We start from the raw sequence: 17,931 nt of genomic DNA, 5'->3' as shown, positions 1-17,931 counted from the left end.
TTAGCGAGGAGGGCAGGGATCTGACACCCGCGTTCGTCACATATTGGTGAATATGTGACCATTGTCTTGGCATCTCCTCTTTTCTGTCAAATCAAAGGGGGTGTTGACAGCGACCAGTAACCAATCATCTGGTCAGCTGGTTTAGGGGTTGGTTGCTGGGAGGTGTCTACACTCATGACCACGTCCCAGGTAGATTTTTTAATACATATTCATATATCTGCATCTATAGTGTTTACAGACCCCAAATATCCATATTATTATTCAACTTGAGATTTCCTTCAAAACAAGTCTAAACATGCCATATCTATAACGTATAGCCTGCTTTGGAGGAATAAGTGGTCCCAGGGGTTTCCCATATGACCTGACATAGGGGTGTCTGGACTTGAAACGTTCCATATTATCTGAGGAAGCCAAATATGTCCAGATTATGGCTGTGCTATTACTAAGTCAGAAGTTATGAAACATGCTGAAATTTCATACTTATTCTAGTGAGGTGTATTCAGACATTTTTACAACCGAGGCCTGTTAGGGCTCTGAATGGGGAGGGTGACAGTTTTACGACAGGCCTGAACACTGCCCTTACAACAAATGTTTTTTACTGACCTAACCTGGTTCTGTTTTCTCTGTAGAGATAACCTTTTCTGTTGAACTTAAAAAGCTTTGAATTCCTAAGATGGGGACGGAGAGAGTTCAGAGTTCTCTGTGAGGTTACATGGTTAGCCAAACTGTCATGGCTACTTCCGCACAAGATGGCAGCTAGCTACAGCTTGTCATGTCCCGTACTTGATATCGTTACACCTCCCCCCTTAGGTGGTTGCATGGGAGGGAACTACAATTTCCCTCCTGACGCAACCGACTCCTGCGGGCTCGGCTTGTCGTGACAGCCCATCAGCATTGCCATGGGCGCTGCCTTTCTTATGCTGGAAGGTGAAATCGTATTGCTGAAGAATTAGGCTCCACCGAAGTAGTTTGCCATTCTCCCCAGCAACACGATTTAGCCAGCTCAAGGGATGCTCAGGTAGAGGATGGGATGCTCCTCTCCGGCCTCGTCCACCTGGCTCAGGACTGCACCCAATCCAAAGGCAGAGGCATCCGTCTGCACAAGGAAACGGCGGGTGAAGTCTGGAGCCTGCAGCACAGGTGCGCTGGCCAGCGCCTCCTTCAAGGCCTGAAATGCCTGCTCACATTCTGGTGTCCAAGACACCACCTTGGGCAGTTTCTTTTTGGTTAGGTCAGTCAGAGGTTTGGCCAGGCTACTATAGTTACATACAAATTTCCTATAGTAGCCAGCGGTCCCCAAGAAAGACATAACCTGCTTTTTGGTTTGAGGGGTAGGCCAGGCCAGGATGGCCTCAACCTTCCCTGTCTCGGGTATCAGGGTACAGGGTAGGCACAGTGGTGTAGTGGTAGCACTCTCGCCTAGCAGTAAGAAGGGTCACTGGTTCGAATCCCAACCACGACGCTACCTGCTTGGAGTTTGCATGTTCTCCCTGTGCCTGCGTGGGTTTCCTCCGGGTACTCCGGTTTCCTCCCACACTCCAAAGACATGCTGGTAGGTTAATTGGATCCTGTCTAAATTGTCCCTAGTATGTATGAATGTGAGTTAGGGACCTTAGATTGTAAGCTCCTTGAGGGTAGGGACTGATGTGAATGTACAATGTATATGTAAAGCGCTGCGTAAATTGACATTATTAATAATAATAATAATAATAATAATAATTACTATGTATATAACTACCCATAAACCCTCATTAATGTGTTTATCCCTTACTATAGTATCTCCCTGTCTAGATCAATAGTAACAACATGATTCAATTTCGGTGTCATTACCCCTATTATCCATTACTACTATCATTTTTGTAATGTAACTAAATTTTTAGAACGTTATATTATTCCAATCTTGGCAACCATCACGATCCAATTTCCCTACCGCCTATCGCGTTTGGATCTGACTTCCATTGGGAACTAGCCCCAGCCAGGGTTTCTATGATGGGTGAATGACTGCAATGTTGCGTGCGAATCGTTCATTTTTATAGACCAGGTGAGCATATGTAATTTAAGCTATACAAAATGTAATATAATAAAATAATCTTTTATTCTCTGTAATGAATTAATAACTGTATGTTTGATAATATACTAATGACATGTGTTATGTCTTATGTAACTTAGATGAAATCATAGATGTATGCAGTGCCCCGATGAAGCATTTTGCAAAACATGTTGGCTACCCCTGCATACCTACGCATCTGATTTCATATATCATCAACTCACGGTCTCAAAAATGTTCATGTTTGTGCTGTTTGTATCTGATATTCTTTAATACATTTATATTTTCTTAATTAATTGTTGTCTTTGGTTCTCACCTTAATAACAGACACACCATCTCCACACAAAAATCCCACAACCTTTTGAGAGAGACTAGTCTCTTTCCCTATTTATTTGTAAGGTTTCAATAAACAAAAAATTACACAAGACTGAGGATTCTCTCCCCACCTCCATATGCTCCAGGAGGCAAAACAGTGAAAAAAGTCATGTATGTGCTACTGTTTGGGTCCCCATTAAAATAAACCCGTCACTCTACCAGTATTTGCCTGAGAGCTACATATGCAAACTGTACATTTTGTGCATTAAAACACAGCAAAACATTGTTTAGCAAATGCATGGACAACTAGCAAATGTAGAGCTGAAATGTATATATAAGCTCCATAGTCTTAAGCCTGGTACACACGATCGGATTTTCCGTGGACAAAGCGTAGGACTTTTGTCCGAAGGGCGTTGGCCATGAACTTGTATTGCATACAAACGGCAAAGAATTGTCGGCCAACAAACACGAAACTACGTGGTTTTTCAGCTCTTTGTTGTGTTATGGTTAGTATTGCTTCTGAGCATGCGTGTTTGTACTTTGGATTTTTGTCCAAAGGACTTCTGTACACACGATCGAAAAATCCAACAACACACATTTGTTGTCGGAAAATTTTAAAGCATGCTAACCAACATTTGTTGGCGGAAAATCCGACATCAATTGCCCGATGGAGCATACAAACGGTCGGATTTTCTGACAACAGCCTGCCATCACACAATTCCCGTCGGAAAATCTGATCGTGTGTATGGGCCTTTAGAGGTGTATTTCTTTTTAAAATGCAGAGTTATTTGTTCTGTGAAACTGCATGTACATTCATTTTGTGCAAATGGGAGCAAAATTGTACGTTACTAAGCTATGCTCTATCCAGGTCAAATGTTATTCATTTATATAGAATACAGTGAAATCAAAAAATAGAGCTGATGATGGCACTGAGAAATAAATAAATACGTATTTACTATGGCCGGCTCAATGTAATGCCCATAGTGCAGCATTTTCCCTAACCACTCTCTTTTTTATGAATGAGAGAGCATTACTGATACCTTCCAGCCTAATCACATTTGATTTTGCTCCATTCACACAGAACAAATGCAAATGAAGTGCTATGGGATGAATAGCATTTTTTTAATAAATACACCTAGTGTGTTTAACATCTGTACCTGTCTGGATAACTGAACTTTGGTCAGGGTGGTCAATCTTCATGCCTGCCTGGAAATCGAAATCTTTGCTACTTCCTGCAGAATTAACGTAAAAAAGAAGGACAAAATAGTAAATTACATTTGAAAAATATATAGTGCAACATTGAAGGTGATATACCGTATAATTCATAAGGGCTGGCTCACACCACAAAAATGCACTCCGAACGCATGCATTCTTTATGTGTTCCAGTGTGTTTTTCCCCCTCTTGTTTTTATTATCAAAGTTTCCTGGTATTTGGTCGTTAGGAGCCGCCAACCACCAGCTTCCTAACAACCAGTGTCTCATCCTCGCTATCAGCAGGGATTCACCGCTGACAGCAGAATGTAATGTAGGCATTAACCAAAAAAAAACAGCATGGGGTCCCCCCAATAAACACCAGGCCCTTTGAAGAGGATCCCATGGCAAAAAACAAAAAAAAAATGCATGCCCCTGCAAATCCATACTAGACCTTTATCCAAGCATGCAGCCCGGCAGGCCAGGCAAGCCATACCAGGCCACATGCCCGTAATATGGGGGGAGGCACTTTGCCAGGAGGGGGAACCCCTGGCAAAGCACCTTGTCCTCATCAATATGACCCGATGGTTGTGGGGGGTAGCTTATCAGAATCTGGAAGCCCCCTTTAACAAAGGGCCCTGAAACCCGCCCCATGTTTCAGGGGTTGGCAAGTGTCATCATAGGAATGGAGCCTCCTGGTGACATCAACGGGTGACCCTGCCCCCTTAGCATTATGAGAGTGGGATCTCTGAGTGATGTCATGAAGGCGGGGTCAACTGGTGATGTCATTTGGCAGGGGACAAGCGACGGGAGCAGATGTGTCAGTGGGCAGACATTTTTTTTTCGTGGGGGGGACATGTTTATTTTTTTTAATAAAGGGCTTGTCAAAAATTGTGTTTGTGTTTTATTTACTTTTCACATTTTTTAGATGAATTACTCATACGCATTCACATGGGGGGTGGAATCTAGGGGCCCCCTTGTTAAAGGGGGCTTCCAGATTCTGATAAGCTACCCCCACCCCCACAACCACCAGGCCAGGGTTGTGGGGAAGAAGCCCTTGTCCTCTTTAACCCCTTGTCTACTGCCTAACGTATATATACACGTCAGCAGAATGGCTCGTGTGGGCAAAGCAACGTACCTGTACGCTGCTTTGAAAATCCCGCCGTGCGGGCACTCGCGCGCCTATGGCGCGCCTGGCGCAAACTCAGTGACTGTGCCCGCGGGACCCACAAACTCGATGTTCACCAGTGTCCCACGATCGTGTCACAGAGCTGCAAAATGGAGAGATGCCTGTGTAAACAAGGCATTTCCCTGTTCTGCCTAGTGACATGACAGTAATCTACTGCTCCTTGTCATCGGGAGCAGTGATCTCTGTCGTGTCACTTGTAGCCCAGCCCCCCACAGTTAGAATCACTCCCTAGGACACACTTAACCCCTTCCTCGCCCCCTAGTGGTTAACCCCTTCCATGCCAGCGTCATTTACACAGCAATCAGTGCATTTTTATAGACGCAATGCCGAATCGCAAAAAGTGCTGGTCAGGAAGGGGGTAAATTCTTCTGGGGATGAAGGGGGGTCCCCCTACTAATTCCAGGGCAGTGACTTAGAGAACAGGTTCAGCCTTACTGTCCCAGAGCATTTCAGAACCATATGAATTGGGAAATTACCGTTTTAGAATTTTCCCACACAAGCATTTTGCCTTGTGACAGATTCTCTTTATTGATTATTGAAATTGTGAACTCACCTGGCTTTAGAGAAGAACTCTGCTCAGTTAGTTTTGAGGCTCCGACCTCACCTTGATGAAAAACGGCATGCTTCTTGCTGCCTTAAAGAAATATACAGAAAATACCCATTCAGATCATAGCATCCAGTCACCTTGACCGCATTACATCCTTGCATCAATAATCTATATATTAATGTTCCCTTGCATGAAGTCCTGTGCCCAGGAAAGTGCAAATCTATCACCCTGTCCAGTGCATTCAATCCTATTATCTAAAGGGAGTACTGATAAGTCACACTAGCCAGAAGTCCAAGTCGACCACACTGTATCATAAGTCCCAGGACAACCCCTGTTCATTTAGGTAATCTTATACAGTACATAGGTAGGGCCACATCCTGGACACACCATTCCTAGCAAAGCCTATCAACACTGAGTTAGATACACTCATAGGCTCAGTCTTACTTAGCTCACTGTCCAACCACAGTGCTTGTCACACTGGTAGGGGGAGCAGCTGAGCCTCTTTAGTTATGTGGAGCCTGTCAACTGTGCAAGCTTAGCATCACTGGGCACCCCCTTCCTGCTGCATATTACTAATACCATTGCTAATTAAGCAAACACCCCTCAGAGACTGGAGACATGATATAAGACAAGAGATGGTTAGAGACTGAGGACATGATGCAGGCGATGGTTAGAGACTGAGGACATCATATTAAAGATGGTCAGAGACTGCAGACATGATACAACAGATCAATGCAGTCTCACGAGTGCCCATCAAATGCAGCCTACCGCTGTGCCCATCAATGCCGCCTCACTGTGCCCATAATCGCAGCCTCTCAGCACCCATAATTGCAGCCCCACTGTGCCCATCAAAGCCGCCTAACTGTGCCCATCAATGCCATCTCACTGTGCCCATCAATGCCATCTCACTGTGACCATAATCGCAGCCTCTCTGTGACCATAATAGCAGCCTCTCTGTGCCCATAATTGCAGCCTCTCTGTGCCCATAATCGCAGCCTCTCTGTGCCCATAAACGCAGCCTCTCTATGCCCATAATCGCAGCCTCACTTTGCCTATGAATGCAGACTCACCATAGCCTGCCCTGGATCACACAGCGGACATCTCCCGCAGCAGTGTGTTACACAGGTGGGTCTGTGCGTGTTCAGCGGCGCCGTAACAAGGTCCCGCCCCCCTGGACCGGCTCGTGTGATAACAATGATTCAATCTGCTACCACATGAGCCGGTCTAGGGGGCGTGACCTTGTTACGGCGCCGCCGAACACACACACAGACCCAGTTCCCTGACACACAGCGCTCCTGGCGCTGTGGGACAAACAAGAGGAGGTGGTAAGAGGGGAACGCTGCAGCCACAGATCAAAGCGGCCCCAGGACAGGCGGCCTGTAGCATGGCCTCTACTGCGCCCCCCTTCCTCCAGTAAATGGTCCCGCCCAGGGCATTCTCCCCTTCTGCCCACCCCTTGTCTCAGCCCTGCTTTTGGAGCACCAATAAGCCTGAGTTAGGGATTAAGAAAAGACTGTTGCTAATGTTATTTGAAATGACCACGTTTTTCAGTAAAGCTTTTGAAATTTTGTCTGGTCTTACTCAAGGGGTATAAGGCAAGTAACCAGAACATATAGTCTACAGTTCGGGTCAGCTAAGCACATTGGGGTATGAAGATAATGGTACAGGAGTTAATATAGTGTGAGGATACAAGTGGTTACCAAGGGTAATAAAAGTTTCTCTAGCAGCCTGTTGTAAGCATGTACATGTGACAAGTGGCATAGCTTCTAGCAGGAGGAGTTGTTGTCAGCACTCTTTCCTTAAGCAGTCTGTCTCCCATGGCGGCGGGAACAGATAAGGACTACAGAGGCCCCCAGCCTATACACAGGTACAAAAGAGGAAGAGTTAGGTGAAGTGCATGCATGGAGTCGGTGCTAGGTAGGGATGAGCCGAACACCCCCCTGTTCGGTTCGCACCAGAACATGCGAACAGGAAAAAAGTTTGTTCGAACACGCGAACACCGTTAAAGTCAATGGGACACGAACATGAATAATCAAAAGTGCTAATTTTATATTCTAATATGCAAGTTATTGTCATAAAAAGTGTTTGGGGACCAGGGTCCTGCCCCAGGGGACATGGATCAATGCAAAAAAAAGTTTTAAAAACAGCCGTTTTTTCAGGAGCAGTGATTTTATTAATGCTTAAAGTCAAAAAATAAAAGTGTAATATCCCTTTAAATTTCGTACCTGGGGGGTGTCTATAGTATGCCTGTAAAGGGGCGCATGTTTCCTGTGTTTAGAAAAGTCTGACAGCAAAATGACATTTTGAAGGAAAAAACTCATTTAAAACTACCCGCGGAGTTGCAGACAATACACATAGAAGTTCATTGATAAAAACGGCATGGGAATTCCCCAAAGGGGAACCCCGAACCAAAAAAAAAAAAAAAAAAATGATGTGGGAGTCCCCCTAAATTCCATACCAGGCCCTTCAGGTCTGGTATGGATATTAAGGGGAACCCTGGCCAAAATTGAAAAAAAAAAATGACGTGGGGTTCCCCCTAAATTCCATACCAGACCCTTCAGGTCTGGTATGGATTTTAAGGGGAACCCCGCGCCAAAAAAAAAAACGGCGTGGGGTCCCCCCAAAAATCCATACCAGACCCTTATCCGAGCACGCAACCTGGCAGGCTGCAGGAAAAGAGGGGGGGACGAGAGTGCGCCCCCCCTCCTGAACCGTACCAGGCCACATGCCCTCAACATTGGGAGGGTGCTTTGGGGTAGCCCCCCAAAACACCTTGTCCCCATGTTGATGAGGACAAGGGCCTCATCCCCACAACCCTGACCGGTGGTTGTGGGGGTCTGCGGGCGGGGGGCTTATCGGAATCTGGAAGCCCCCTTTAACAAGGGGACCCCCAGATCCCGGCCCCCCCCCTGAGTGAAATGGTAAGGGGGTACTTACCCCTACCATTTCACTAAAAAACTGTCAAAAATGTTAAAAATGACAAGAGACAGTTTTTGACAATTCCTTTATTTAAATGCTTCTTCTTTCTTCTATCTTCCTTCATCTTCTGGTTCTTCTGGCTCTTCTGGTTCTTCCTCCGGCATTCTCGTCCAGCATCTCCTCCGCGGCGTCTTCTATCTTCTTCTCCTCGGGCCGCTCCGCACCCATGGCATGGGGGGGAGGCTCCCGATCTTCTCTTCTTCTTTTCTTCTCTTCTTCATTTTCTTCTCTGGGCCGCTCCGCACCCATGCTGGCATGGAGGGAGGCTCCCGCTGTGTGACGGCGCTCCTCGTCTGACAGTTCTTAAATAATGGGGGGGGGGCCACCCGGTGACCCCGCCCCCCTCTGACGCACGGGACATGACGGGACTTCCCTGTGGCATTCCCCGTGACGTCACAGGGAAGTCCCGTCAAGTCACCGTGCGTCAGAGGGGGGCGGGGTCACCGGGTGGCCCTGCCGCCCGTTATTTAAGAACTGTCAGACGAGGAGCGCCGTCACACAGCGGGAGCCTCCCTCCATGCCAGCATGGGTGCGGAGCAGCCCGGAGAAGAAAATGAAGAAGAGAAGAAGAGAAGAAGAGAAGAAAAGAAGAAGAGAAGAGCGGGAGCCTCCACCCCATGCCATGGGTGCGGAGCGGCCCGAGGAGAAGAAGATAGAAGACGCCGCGGAGGAGATGCTGGACGAGAACACCGGAGGAAGAACCAGAAGAACCAGAAAAACCAGAAGAACCAGAAGATGAAGGAAGATAGAAGAAAGAAGAAGTATTTAAATAAAGGAATTGTCAAAAACTGTCTCTTGTCATTTTTAACATTTTTGACAGTTTTTTAGTGAAATGGTAGGGGTAAGTACCCCCTTACCATTTCACACGGGGGGGGGCTGGGATCTGGGGGTCCCCTTGTTAAAGGGGGCTTCCAGATTCCGATAAGCCCCCCGCCCGCAGACCCCTACAACCACCGGCCAGGGTTGTGGGGATGAGGCCCTTGTCCTCATCAACATGGGGACAAGGTGTTTTGGGGCTACCCCAAAGCATCCTCCCAATGTTGAGGGCATGTGGCCTGGTACAGTTAAGGAGGGGGGGGCGCACTCTCGTCCCCCCTCTTTTCCTGCGGCCTGCCAGGTTGCGTGCTCAGATAAGGGTCTGGTATGGACTCTTGGGGGGACCCCACGCCGTTTTTTTTTTTTTTTTGGTGCGGGGTTCCCCTTAAAATCCATACCAGACCTGAAGGGAATTTAGGGGGAACCCCACGTCATTTTTTTTTTTAAATTTTGGTTCGGGGTTCCCCTTTGGGGAATTCCCATGCCGTTTTTATCAATGAACTTCTATGTGTATTGTCGGCAATGCAATAGCCACGGGTAGTTTTAAATGAGTTTTTCCCTTCAAAATGTCATTTTGCTGTCAGACTGTTCTAAACACAGGAAACATGCGCCCCTTTACAGGCATACTATAGACACCCCCCAGGTACAAAATTTAAAGGGATATTACACTTTTATTGTTTGACTTTAAGCATTATTAAAATCACTGCTCCTGAAAAAACGGCCGTTTTTAAAACTTTTTTTTGCATTGATCCATGTCCCCTGGGGCAGGACCCAGGTCCCCAAACACTTTTTATGACAATAACTTGCATATTAGCCTTTAAAATTAGCACTTTTGATTTCTCCCATAGACTTTTAAAGGGTGTTCCGCGGCATTCGAATTTGCCGCGAACACCCCAAATTGTTCGTTGTTTGGCGAACTTGCGAACAGCCAATGTTCGAGTCGAACATGAGTTCGACTCGAACTCGAAGCTCATCCCTAGTGCTAGGTACATGGTGGGGCTCCATACCATTATTGGGAGTGAGGTAGCAGTGATACGCTGGACAGGTGGAGAGGGCAAGGGTTCTGCGTGTCTCTCCTAAATGAATCAGTGACCGTGGTGAAGTACAGTAATGTCAGGAGAGTTTATAAAAGATCAATCATGTGTGCCAGCAAAGGTACCCCATGTGTAAGGCAAGGACCCTGTACAAGGTGCCCAGAGTACCCAGAGAAGAACCTACCCCGGAGGAAGCCTTTCATGTGACCCTTGCTTGGCGCCCAGTGAGGAGGGAAACATGAAGGGAGTGTCACCCGCCTACCCTTACAAACCCCCCACTGCCATCGATATATAAAACATATCATTTCTGAGCATGCACATTAAGTGTGCATACTGCATCTGGAGTTGATTCTTTTTGTGTACAGTTGAAAACAAAACAATAAACAGAGTTGCACCACACTTTTCAACCCTTCATTGGGATAGGCTACAATTTCTGGGGGAGAGATTAAGTAGATTTCATCTGCAAGGAAAAAAAATCTTCCTTTTTCCAAAACAAAATAAAAAAAAAATTGAAAGATTTGCTACTAAACTTGTAATCCCTTTCAGGTAGTACGTTTTTTCTGAGGGAGAGAGCACGCAGACTGCATCTAGAAATAAGCAATTATCTTGTTGTTCTGACTCAACTACAAAGCCATAAACTTTATCTCCAGCTTCAAATAGAGCTTACATGACCTGGTGTTCATTTATCCTTTGCATCAATTCAGGCAGCTTAACTCAATGAATAACTCACTGTTATGCCGCATACACACGATCGGAATTTCGGCCCGCAAAATACAGATGAAAGTTTTTCGTTGGAAAATGTGACCGTGTGTATGCTCCATCAGAACTTTGCTGGCCGAATTCCAGCCAGCAAAAAATTGAGAGCATGTTCTTAATTTTTCGGTCGGAAAAAGTTCCTATCCGAAAATGCAATCGTCTGTGGCAATTCTGACGCGCAAAATTCCTACACATGCTCTGAAACAGTTTGACGCATGCTCAGAAGCATTAAACTTCATTTTCTCAGCTCGTCGTAGTGTTGTACATCACCGCGTTCTTTACGGTCGTAATTTCAGCGAACTTTTGCATGACTTGAGCGGAATCCCATCGGAAAAGCCATCATATCTTTTTCCGAAGAGAAGTCTGATCGTGTGTATGCGGCATTAGAGAGACAGACGATGGATCCTTTCGAATGTTCCGTTTAATGATGGATATTCATAGGTAGAAAAATGTTGGTGTTGTAAGCCACATGGAAAGATGTTACAGGATGAGGTATACTGAGCACAATGAATCAGAGAGAGGAAGGGGAGGGGGATATACAGTACAGAACAACGGTGGGAGAGAGAGTTCAGATAGACAGAGGGAACAAATCTTAAAGACACAGAGCATAAAAAATCACATAGTGTAACAACACTCCCCGTCTGAAATCTTTAGATTTCATAACCATAAACTAATATATATAATCAATAAGTCCAACACTGTTAAATGTCCTGGAACCTTGAAAAAAAACATGCAACAAGCAAGCATAAACATAAGTCCAACAGAATTGAAGAACATGTATTCTGACGTATGACGTCTTCAAAGGATTCCAAAGTTCCGAGTAGAACCTGAAGATAGCAGCAATGTACTCCCCGCCGTGTCAACAGCATGGCTAGTCCTTGCATAAGTCACTCACCTGGCAAAAGGAGTACTAACTCTAATTGGTTGAGTAAAGGTTTGTGTCGATCCTCCCTTGGTCACCTTGACTTCTACCTTTCGGACCTTGTTATCGTCACTGGGCATAACTTTAGTAATAAGATCCATAGGCCACTCATTCCGACAAACTTCTCTGTCTTGTAGAAGGATGAGATCTCCAACCTTAAGATTAGGCTTAGATGTTTGCCATTTGTTACGACCTTGAAGGTGATGAAGATACTCCTTCCTCCAGCGATGCCAAAACACATTGGCTAGATGCTGCACCTACTTCCATTGACGCCTGTAGATATCCTTGGGTTTGATCTCACTTGAAGATATTACGGCAGTCCCAATCTTTTGAGTAAGAAGCGAAGCTGGAGTAACGATCACTGGAGCATAAGGATCTGAAGATACCAGCACTAAAGTTCTTGCGTTCACTATGGGAGACACTTCAGCGAGAAAGGTGGACAAAGTATCCTGGGTGAGTGGTAAAGACTTGTGAGACTGCAGCATGGAGTCAAGAATTCTTTGTGCTACTCCAATCATTCGTTGCCAGGATCCTCCCATGTGTGAAGAATGTGGAGGATTAAACAACCAAGTGCATCCATTGTTGGCCAGGAAATTGTCCAATTGTAGCTCTCTACATGCTCCAACAAAGTTGGTACCACAGACAGATCTCAGCTGCTTAACTGGTCCTCTAATAGAGAAGAATCTTCGTAGGGCACAGATGGAGGAAGAAGAATCCATAGACTCGATCACTTTGTGTATTGCACGGATGCTGAGACAGGTAAACAATACAACCCACCTTTTACTATTGGCAGCTCCACCATGAGTTCTCCAAGTGATGACGGACCATGGGCTGAAAACATCTACTCTAACATAGGTGAAGGGTGGATTTGTACTTAGGCGATCAGCTGGAAGACTTGCCATTTGTTGCGGTTGATGTGGCACTTGACGCACCTGAAGAGCAAGGAGGTGATACACCTTATAATACCAATGATCCACAAGCCAGCTGATCTGATGACACCTTCTGTAAATTGACATCCTTGATGATGTACCAGTTCATGGTGATGACGAACCAGAAGAGTAGCAACATGATGTTGACTTGGTATGATTATAGGATTCTGTTTGCTGCACAAGTCGGATTTCGTTACACCGCCACCAACTCTCAGCAGTTGATTGGCGTAAACTACAGGGTTAAGATTGAAGAGAGAACTGTTTTTAGACAATTCGGTTCCATTTCTGATTCTCCCGAATTCCTCCTGATACACCTCTTGTTGCACACAACGGATAATTACCTCTCTGCATGTGAAATATATGCTCCTGTAAAGTGTCCAGAACAGCTGTGCCAACCACGACACTCTGCTGCAGAGTTCTTCCTAAGGCAGCGAGCAATATGAATTAGGCGAACAATAGTTCTTACAGCAGATGACCAGGTGGAAAAATGCTCAAAACTGTGTGAACGCAGCTTCTGTTTTGTATTTACAGAAGTGTGGAGTGAGATGTTCACAGTTCTTTATCAGTTTCCTTATCTTCAGGACTTACTAGCCCATAGGTGTTGTCAATAGGGGGTGAATAGGAGTCCTCACACAAAAACCTTGTATGTGACAGCCATAAGCTGTCCTGAAGAACAGCAGATGACAAGGCTCTGGTCCCACAGTCAGCTGGGTTGAGTTCAGTGGGAACGTATTGCCATTGACTTGGTAGAGAGAATCTCTTAATACGTTCAACCCTGTTGCTGACGTACACATAAAACTGTTTTGTTTTGTTGTATATGTAACCAAGTAGTACCTTACTGTCTGTATAGAAGGTGAAAGAATCAATTTTAGTGTCCATTTCACTTCGTATGACTTCAGCAATTTCTACTGCTAGCACGGCTGCACAAAGTTTAAGTCTTGGTATGGTATGTGCAGGTTTGGGAGTGAGTTTTGCCTCGACTAGGACAAAACTACAGTGTGATTCTCCATTCATTTCAGAGGTTTTCAAATAGGCTACTGTAGCAATAGCTTCAACTGATGCATCTGAGAAAATATGAATTTCTCTCCGGTTAACAGTTGAAATGGAACCTGGAACATAGCAACGGGAGATCTGAAGTTTTTCTAGTGACTTCAAAGAATGTCTCCACCTTTCCCACTTGTGTTGATTCTCACTAGGTAAGGGAGTATCCCAGTCTATGTTCTCCGTAGATAACTGTCAGTAGAATCTTACCTTGAATGGTAACTGGAGCAAAGAAAAACCCAGTGGGTCATAGATGCTATTCACCACCGACAGGACTCCTCTCTTATTGAAGGGTTTGTCACAAGTTGACACTTGAAAGGTGAATGTGTCTTGATTGATGTTCCACAACAAACCCATACTTTGCTGTACAGGAGGCACATCTGTACCCAAATCAATGTTTTTTAGACTAGTGGCATAGTTCTCAGAGTGAAAGGCATTCATAAGTTCCTGGCTGTTGGATAAAATCTTGTGCAGTCTAAGGTTTACTGTAGCCAGCATCTCCTTTGTTCTGGTGAGAAGATCAATCGCTTCTTTAGCGGTTGGAAAAGACTTGAGTGCGTCGTCAATGTAGAAGTTTCTTTCGACAAATTGACGAGCATCAGATCCATATTCTTCTTCTCCAGTCTGAGCTGTTCTCCTTAGCCCATAAGTTGCCACTGCAGGGGAAGGACTGTTACCGAAAACATGTACCTTCATTTCGATAGTCTATAACATCCTTGTTGATGTCATTGTCTTTGTGCCATAGAAACCTGAGGTAGTTTCTGTTGTCTTAGCTGACAATGAAGCAGTGAAACATCTGTTGAATGTCTGCCATTATTGCTACAGGCTCTTGCTGAAGCGAATCAAGACTCCTATTAGACTGTTGTTCAAGTTGGACCCTGTAAGGAGCATGTTAAGAGAAACACCTTCATGCTGAGCGCTGGAATCAAAGACAACTCTGATTTGGTCTGGTTTGCGTGGATGATACACGCCAAAGGATGGAAGGTGCCAGCATTCTTCTCCCTCCTTTAGTGGGGGTGCAGGCTCTGCCTGATCTCTGTCAAATATATTTTGCATAAAGTCCAGAAAGTTCTTTTGCATTTCTGATTTCCTGCTTAAGTTTCGCTTTAAGGAGGAGGATCTACTGATGGCCTGCTGTAAGTTGTTGGGCAATGTCTGTCTTGGGAGACGAAAAGGTAGGGGTGCTACCCAGTTATTGGAGTCATCTTAAAAGAACTCATTGTCCATTACCTTTATGAATTCTTTGTCTTCCATTGAAGGAGCCAGTATGTCATATTCACTGGTTGTATTAAACACTGTAGAGCCTAAGTCGTCATCATGGCAGGAGAAAGGGCTTGTGTTACCTGAGATACCATGTTGCCATCCGTGGCTGGCTATTTTCTCTTTCACCCAGTAGTGATGTGGGCATGGCTCAAAGTAAGTGTTTCGGCCATTTGGCAGAACATTTGTCTTGAATGATGAAATGTTGGTAGGTCTCTTCATTTTGCCTATACAGACATTGCCTGTGATGACCCACCCTAGATCCGTGCGCTGGGCAAATGGGGCATCTGGGGGTCCACTGACTTGTCTGTGTACCTTGTGAACTCTTTTGCCCCGTACACACGGTCGGACTTTGTTCGGACATTCCGACAACAAAATCCTAGGATTTTTTCTGACGGATGTTGGCTCAAACTTGTCTTGCATACACACGGTCACACAAAGTTGTCGGAAAATCTGATCATTCTGAACGCGGTGACGTAAAACTCGTACGTCGGGACTATAAACGGGGCAGTGGCCAATAGCTTTCATCTCTTTATTTATTCTGAGCATGCGTGGCACTTTGTCCGTCGGATTTGTGTATACACGATCGGAATTTCCGACAACGGATTTTGTTGTCGGAAAATTTTATATCCTGCTCTCAAACTTTGTCCGAAAATCCGATGGAAAATGTCCGATGGAGCCCACACACGGTCGGAATTTCCGACAACACGCTCCGATCGGACATTTTCCATCGGAAAATCCGACCGTGTGTACGGGGCATTAGAATATCTCTTCCTAACAGAAGAAGGATCTGAGCATCTTTGTCAAGAGGCGGTATCTCATTTGCTATTACCTTCAGGTGAGGGTGATGGAAAGCAGCAGCTGGAGTATGGATTTCTTCACTGTTAGCAGGCATCTGATTGCACTCAACAAGTGTAGGTATGGGTAATTGCAAGTTACCTTTTAGAGAAGATACCATGAGTCCATGAGCCCTTCTTCCAGAAACCTCTGTAGTTCCACTACAGGTACCCAAGGTGTAAGGATGAGCTTTGCCTTTTATTTCAAATAGATTAAACAGTTCTGATTTTGCAAGCGATCTATTGCTCTGATCATCTAAGATAGCATACGCCTTTAGAATCTTTTCTGGTTGGTCCTTGTGGTATATGTTCACCAAGCATATTTTAGCACAGGACTTATCACAGCTTCTCCACAAACTTCAGTGCAGGATGAAGAAATTATGGCAGAATTAGGCACTTGGTCTGTATTCTTCCCGCCATGCGTTAACCTGGGAGAAGAGTTAGCAGGTTGTGCGGAGCTGGGCTCAAGTGGATGGAGGGCTTGCACATGCTCTTCAGAGCCACACTCTATGCACTCTATGGACACATTACAGTCCCTTGCAAAATGTTCTGTAGAAGCACAGCACCTGAAACATACCCTAAATGTCTTTAAAAGCTCCTTACGCTCTTCAAGAGGCTTTTTCCTAAAGCCAATACATTTGAGGGGGTGTGGCTTCTTGTGAATGGGACAGTCTGTTAGGGTTTTCAATCTTCCTACTCTGTTTGTCCGTGGCCACAACTGTGGTAGGAGTGGGAAGGATGTCAGTCTTTTTCACGAATACCGGGCCTCTATTTGCCCTGAAGACTGGTTCTCTTAGGAAAATGCGAGAAGAGACTGTACTCACCGTAGGAAAAACTTGGATCGTTCTTGGTCTCTGCAATTTTCCTGATGAATTCCCAGAAGAAAGGGAATGGAGGGAAGGAAACTTTGTTCTCTTTTTTGTATGATGACCCTAGTGCAGACCATTTCTCTTGTAAACCATACGCGAGCTTGGAGACGATTGGGTTTACCCCTCTTGCAGTGTCAAGGTAACTGAGTCCAGGTAGTTTTGGGTGTGCCTTGGCTAGCTGAAGCTCAAGAAGAAGGTCACTCAGTCTCTGGAACTCTTGTTGTCCTTACCAGATATCTTTGGGAAGGTTTCCAGATGCATGAACAAGGTATTTTCTATAGCTTCTGGACTGCCATAACTTTGCTCTAGTCAGTCCCATGCAGCTGTGAGGCCTGCTGTAGGATTGTCCATGAAAACTGATCTTAATGGCTTAACACGTGCAGCAGGTAGAGGACCAAGCCATCTGATCAGCAGATCCAATTTTTCAGCAGCTGTAATGCCAAGATCACTGATTGCAGTTCTGAAAGCACATTTCCAGCTTCTGTAGTTCCCAGGTTGGTCATCAAAACTTGTAAGACCAGTCTTTGTGAGCTCTCTGCGAAGTATGTACCTCAAAAACTCTGCTGTCTCAGTTGTCTCTGCCTTTATGCAAGATGATGTTGGCTGAATGTTGCTGATTGCACTATCCTTGACATTGTTGTTAAAGAACACAGGGAAATATGGTCCAGCAGATGCTTTGAGGTGAGTTGCTTCCTTGAAGTCAGTTGTTCAAATGATACGTTGATTCAAGGCTGTACCGATGACTGGAAATTAATGACTTGTTTGCAGCTTGCTCTGATGCTCTGTTACGTAAGAAGGAAGGTTAGGAGGTTAGGTAGGCAGTCAGGAAATGCATTGGAGTGATTTTGCGTGCAGGAAGTTGCTGGAAGCTCTTTAACTTGAAGCTGTGAAGAAGTCTATGTTGTCAGGAGCATTGGAGACGATGAAGTGTACACCGCAGTGGCTTAGGACAAAGTCTTTAGTGCATTTGAGGGGATCCTCCATATCTGCTATGTTTAGGTTGATGCTGTCTTTCTCACTTGCACCTTTGTCTGCACTGATAGCTTGCTCTAGTACCCTTAGCTTTGCCATAGCTGCATCATGTTTACACTGTTCATTTAAGATTTCTATAGTTGCTCTTTGATGTGCAGTTTGAGCTTCCAACTCTGCTCTTTGATGTGCTGTCTGGGCTTCCAACTCTGCTCTCTTTTCTGCATATGC

General features: G+C 45.2%; 1 protein-coding gene across 1 annotated transcript in view; it reads right to left on the bottom strand.

Annotated features, from left to right (window-relative positions):
* Positions 1 to 17,931, bottom strand: part of LOC141148367 (uncharacterized) — a 636,575-nt gene that overhangs the window by 184,085 nt on the left and 434,559 nt on the right. The window contains exons 10-11 of the mRNA XM_073635776.1: positions 5,296 to 5,376; positions 3,520 to 3,594 (exon numbers count right to left, since the gene is read on the bottom strand). Of these exons, the coding sequence (XP_073491877.1) occupies positions 3,520 to 3,594; positions 5,296 to 5,376 (156 nt within the window). The remainder of the gene's footprint in view (positions 1 to 3,519; positions 3,595 to 5,295; positions 5,377 to 17,931) is intronic.

This window comes from Aquarana catesbeiana, linkage group LG06 (genome assembly GCF_042186555.1).
Source record: "Aquarana catesbeiana isolate 2022-GZ linkage group LG06, ASM4218655v1, whole genome shotgun sequence".
Taxonomy (NCBI): Eukaryota; Metazoa; Chordata; class Amphibia; order Anura; family Ranidae; genus Aquarana; species Aquarana catesbeiana.
The sequence above is the reverse complement of the archived record's forward strand: the minus strand, read 5'-3'. Positions and strand labels throughout refer to the sequence as shown.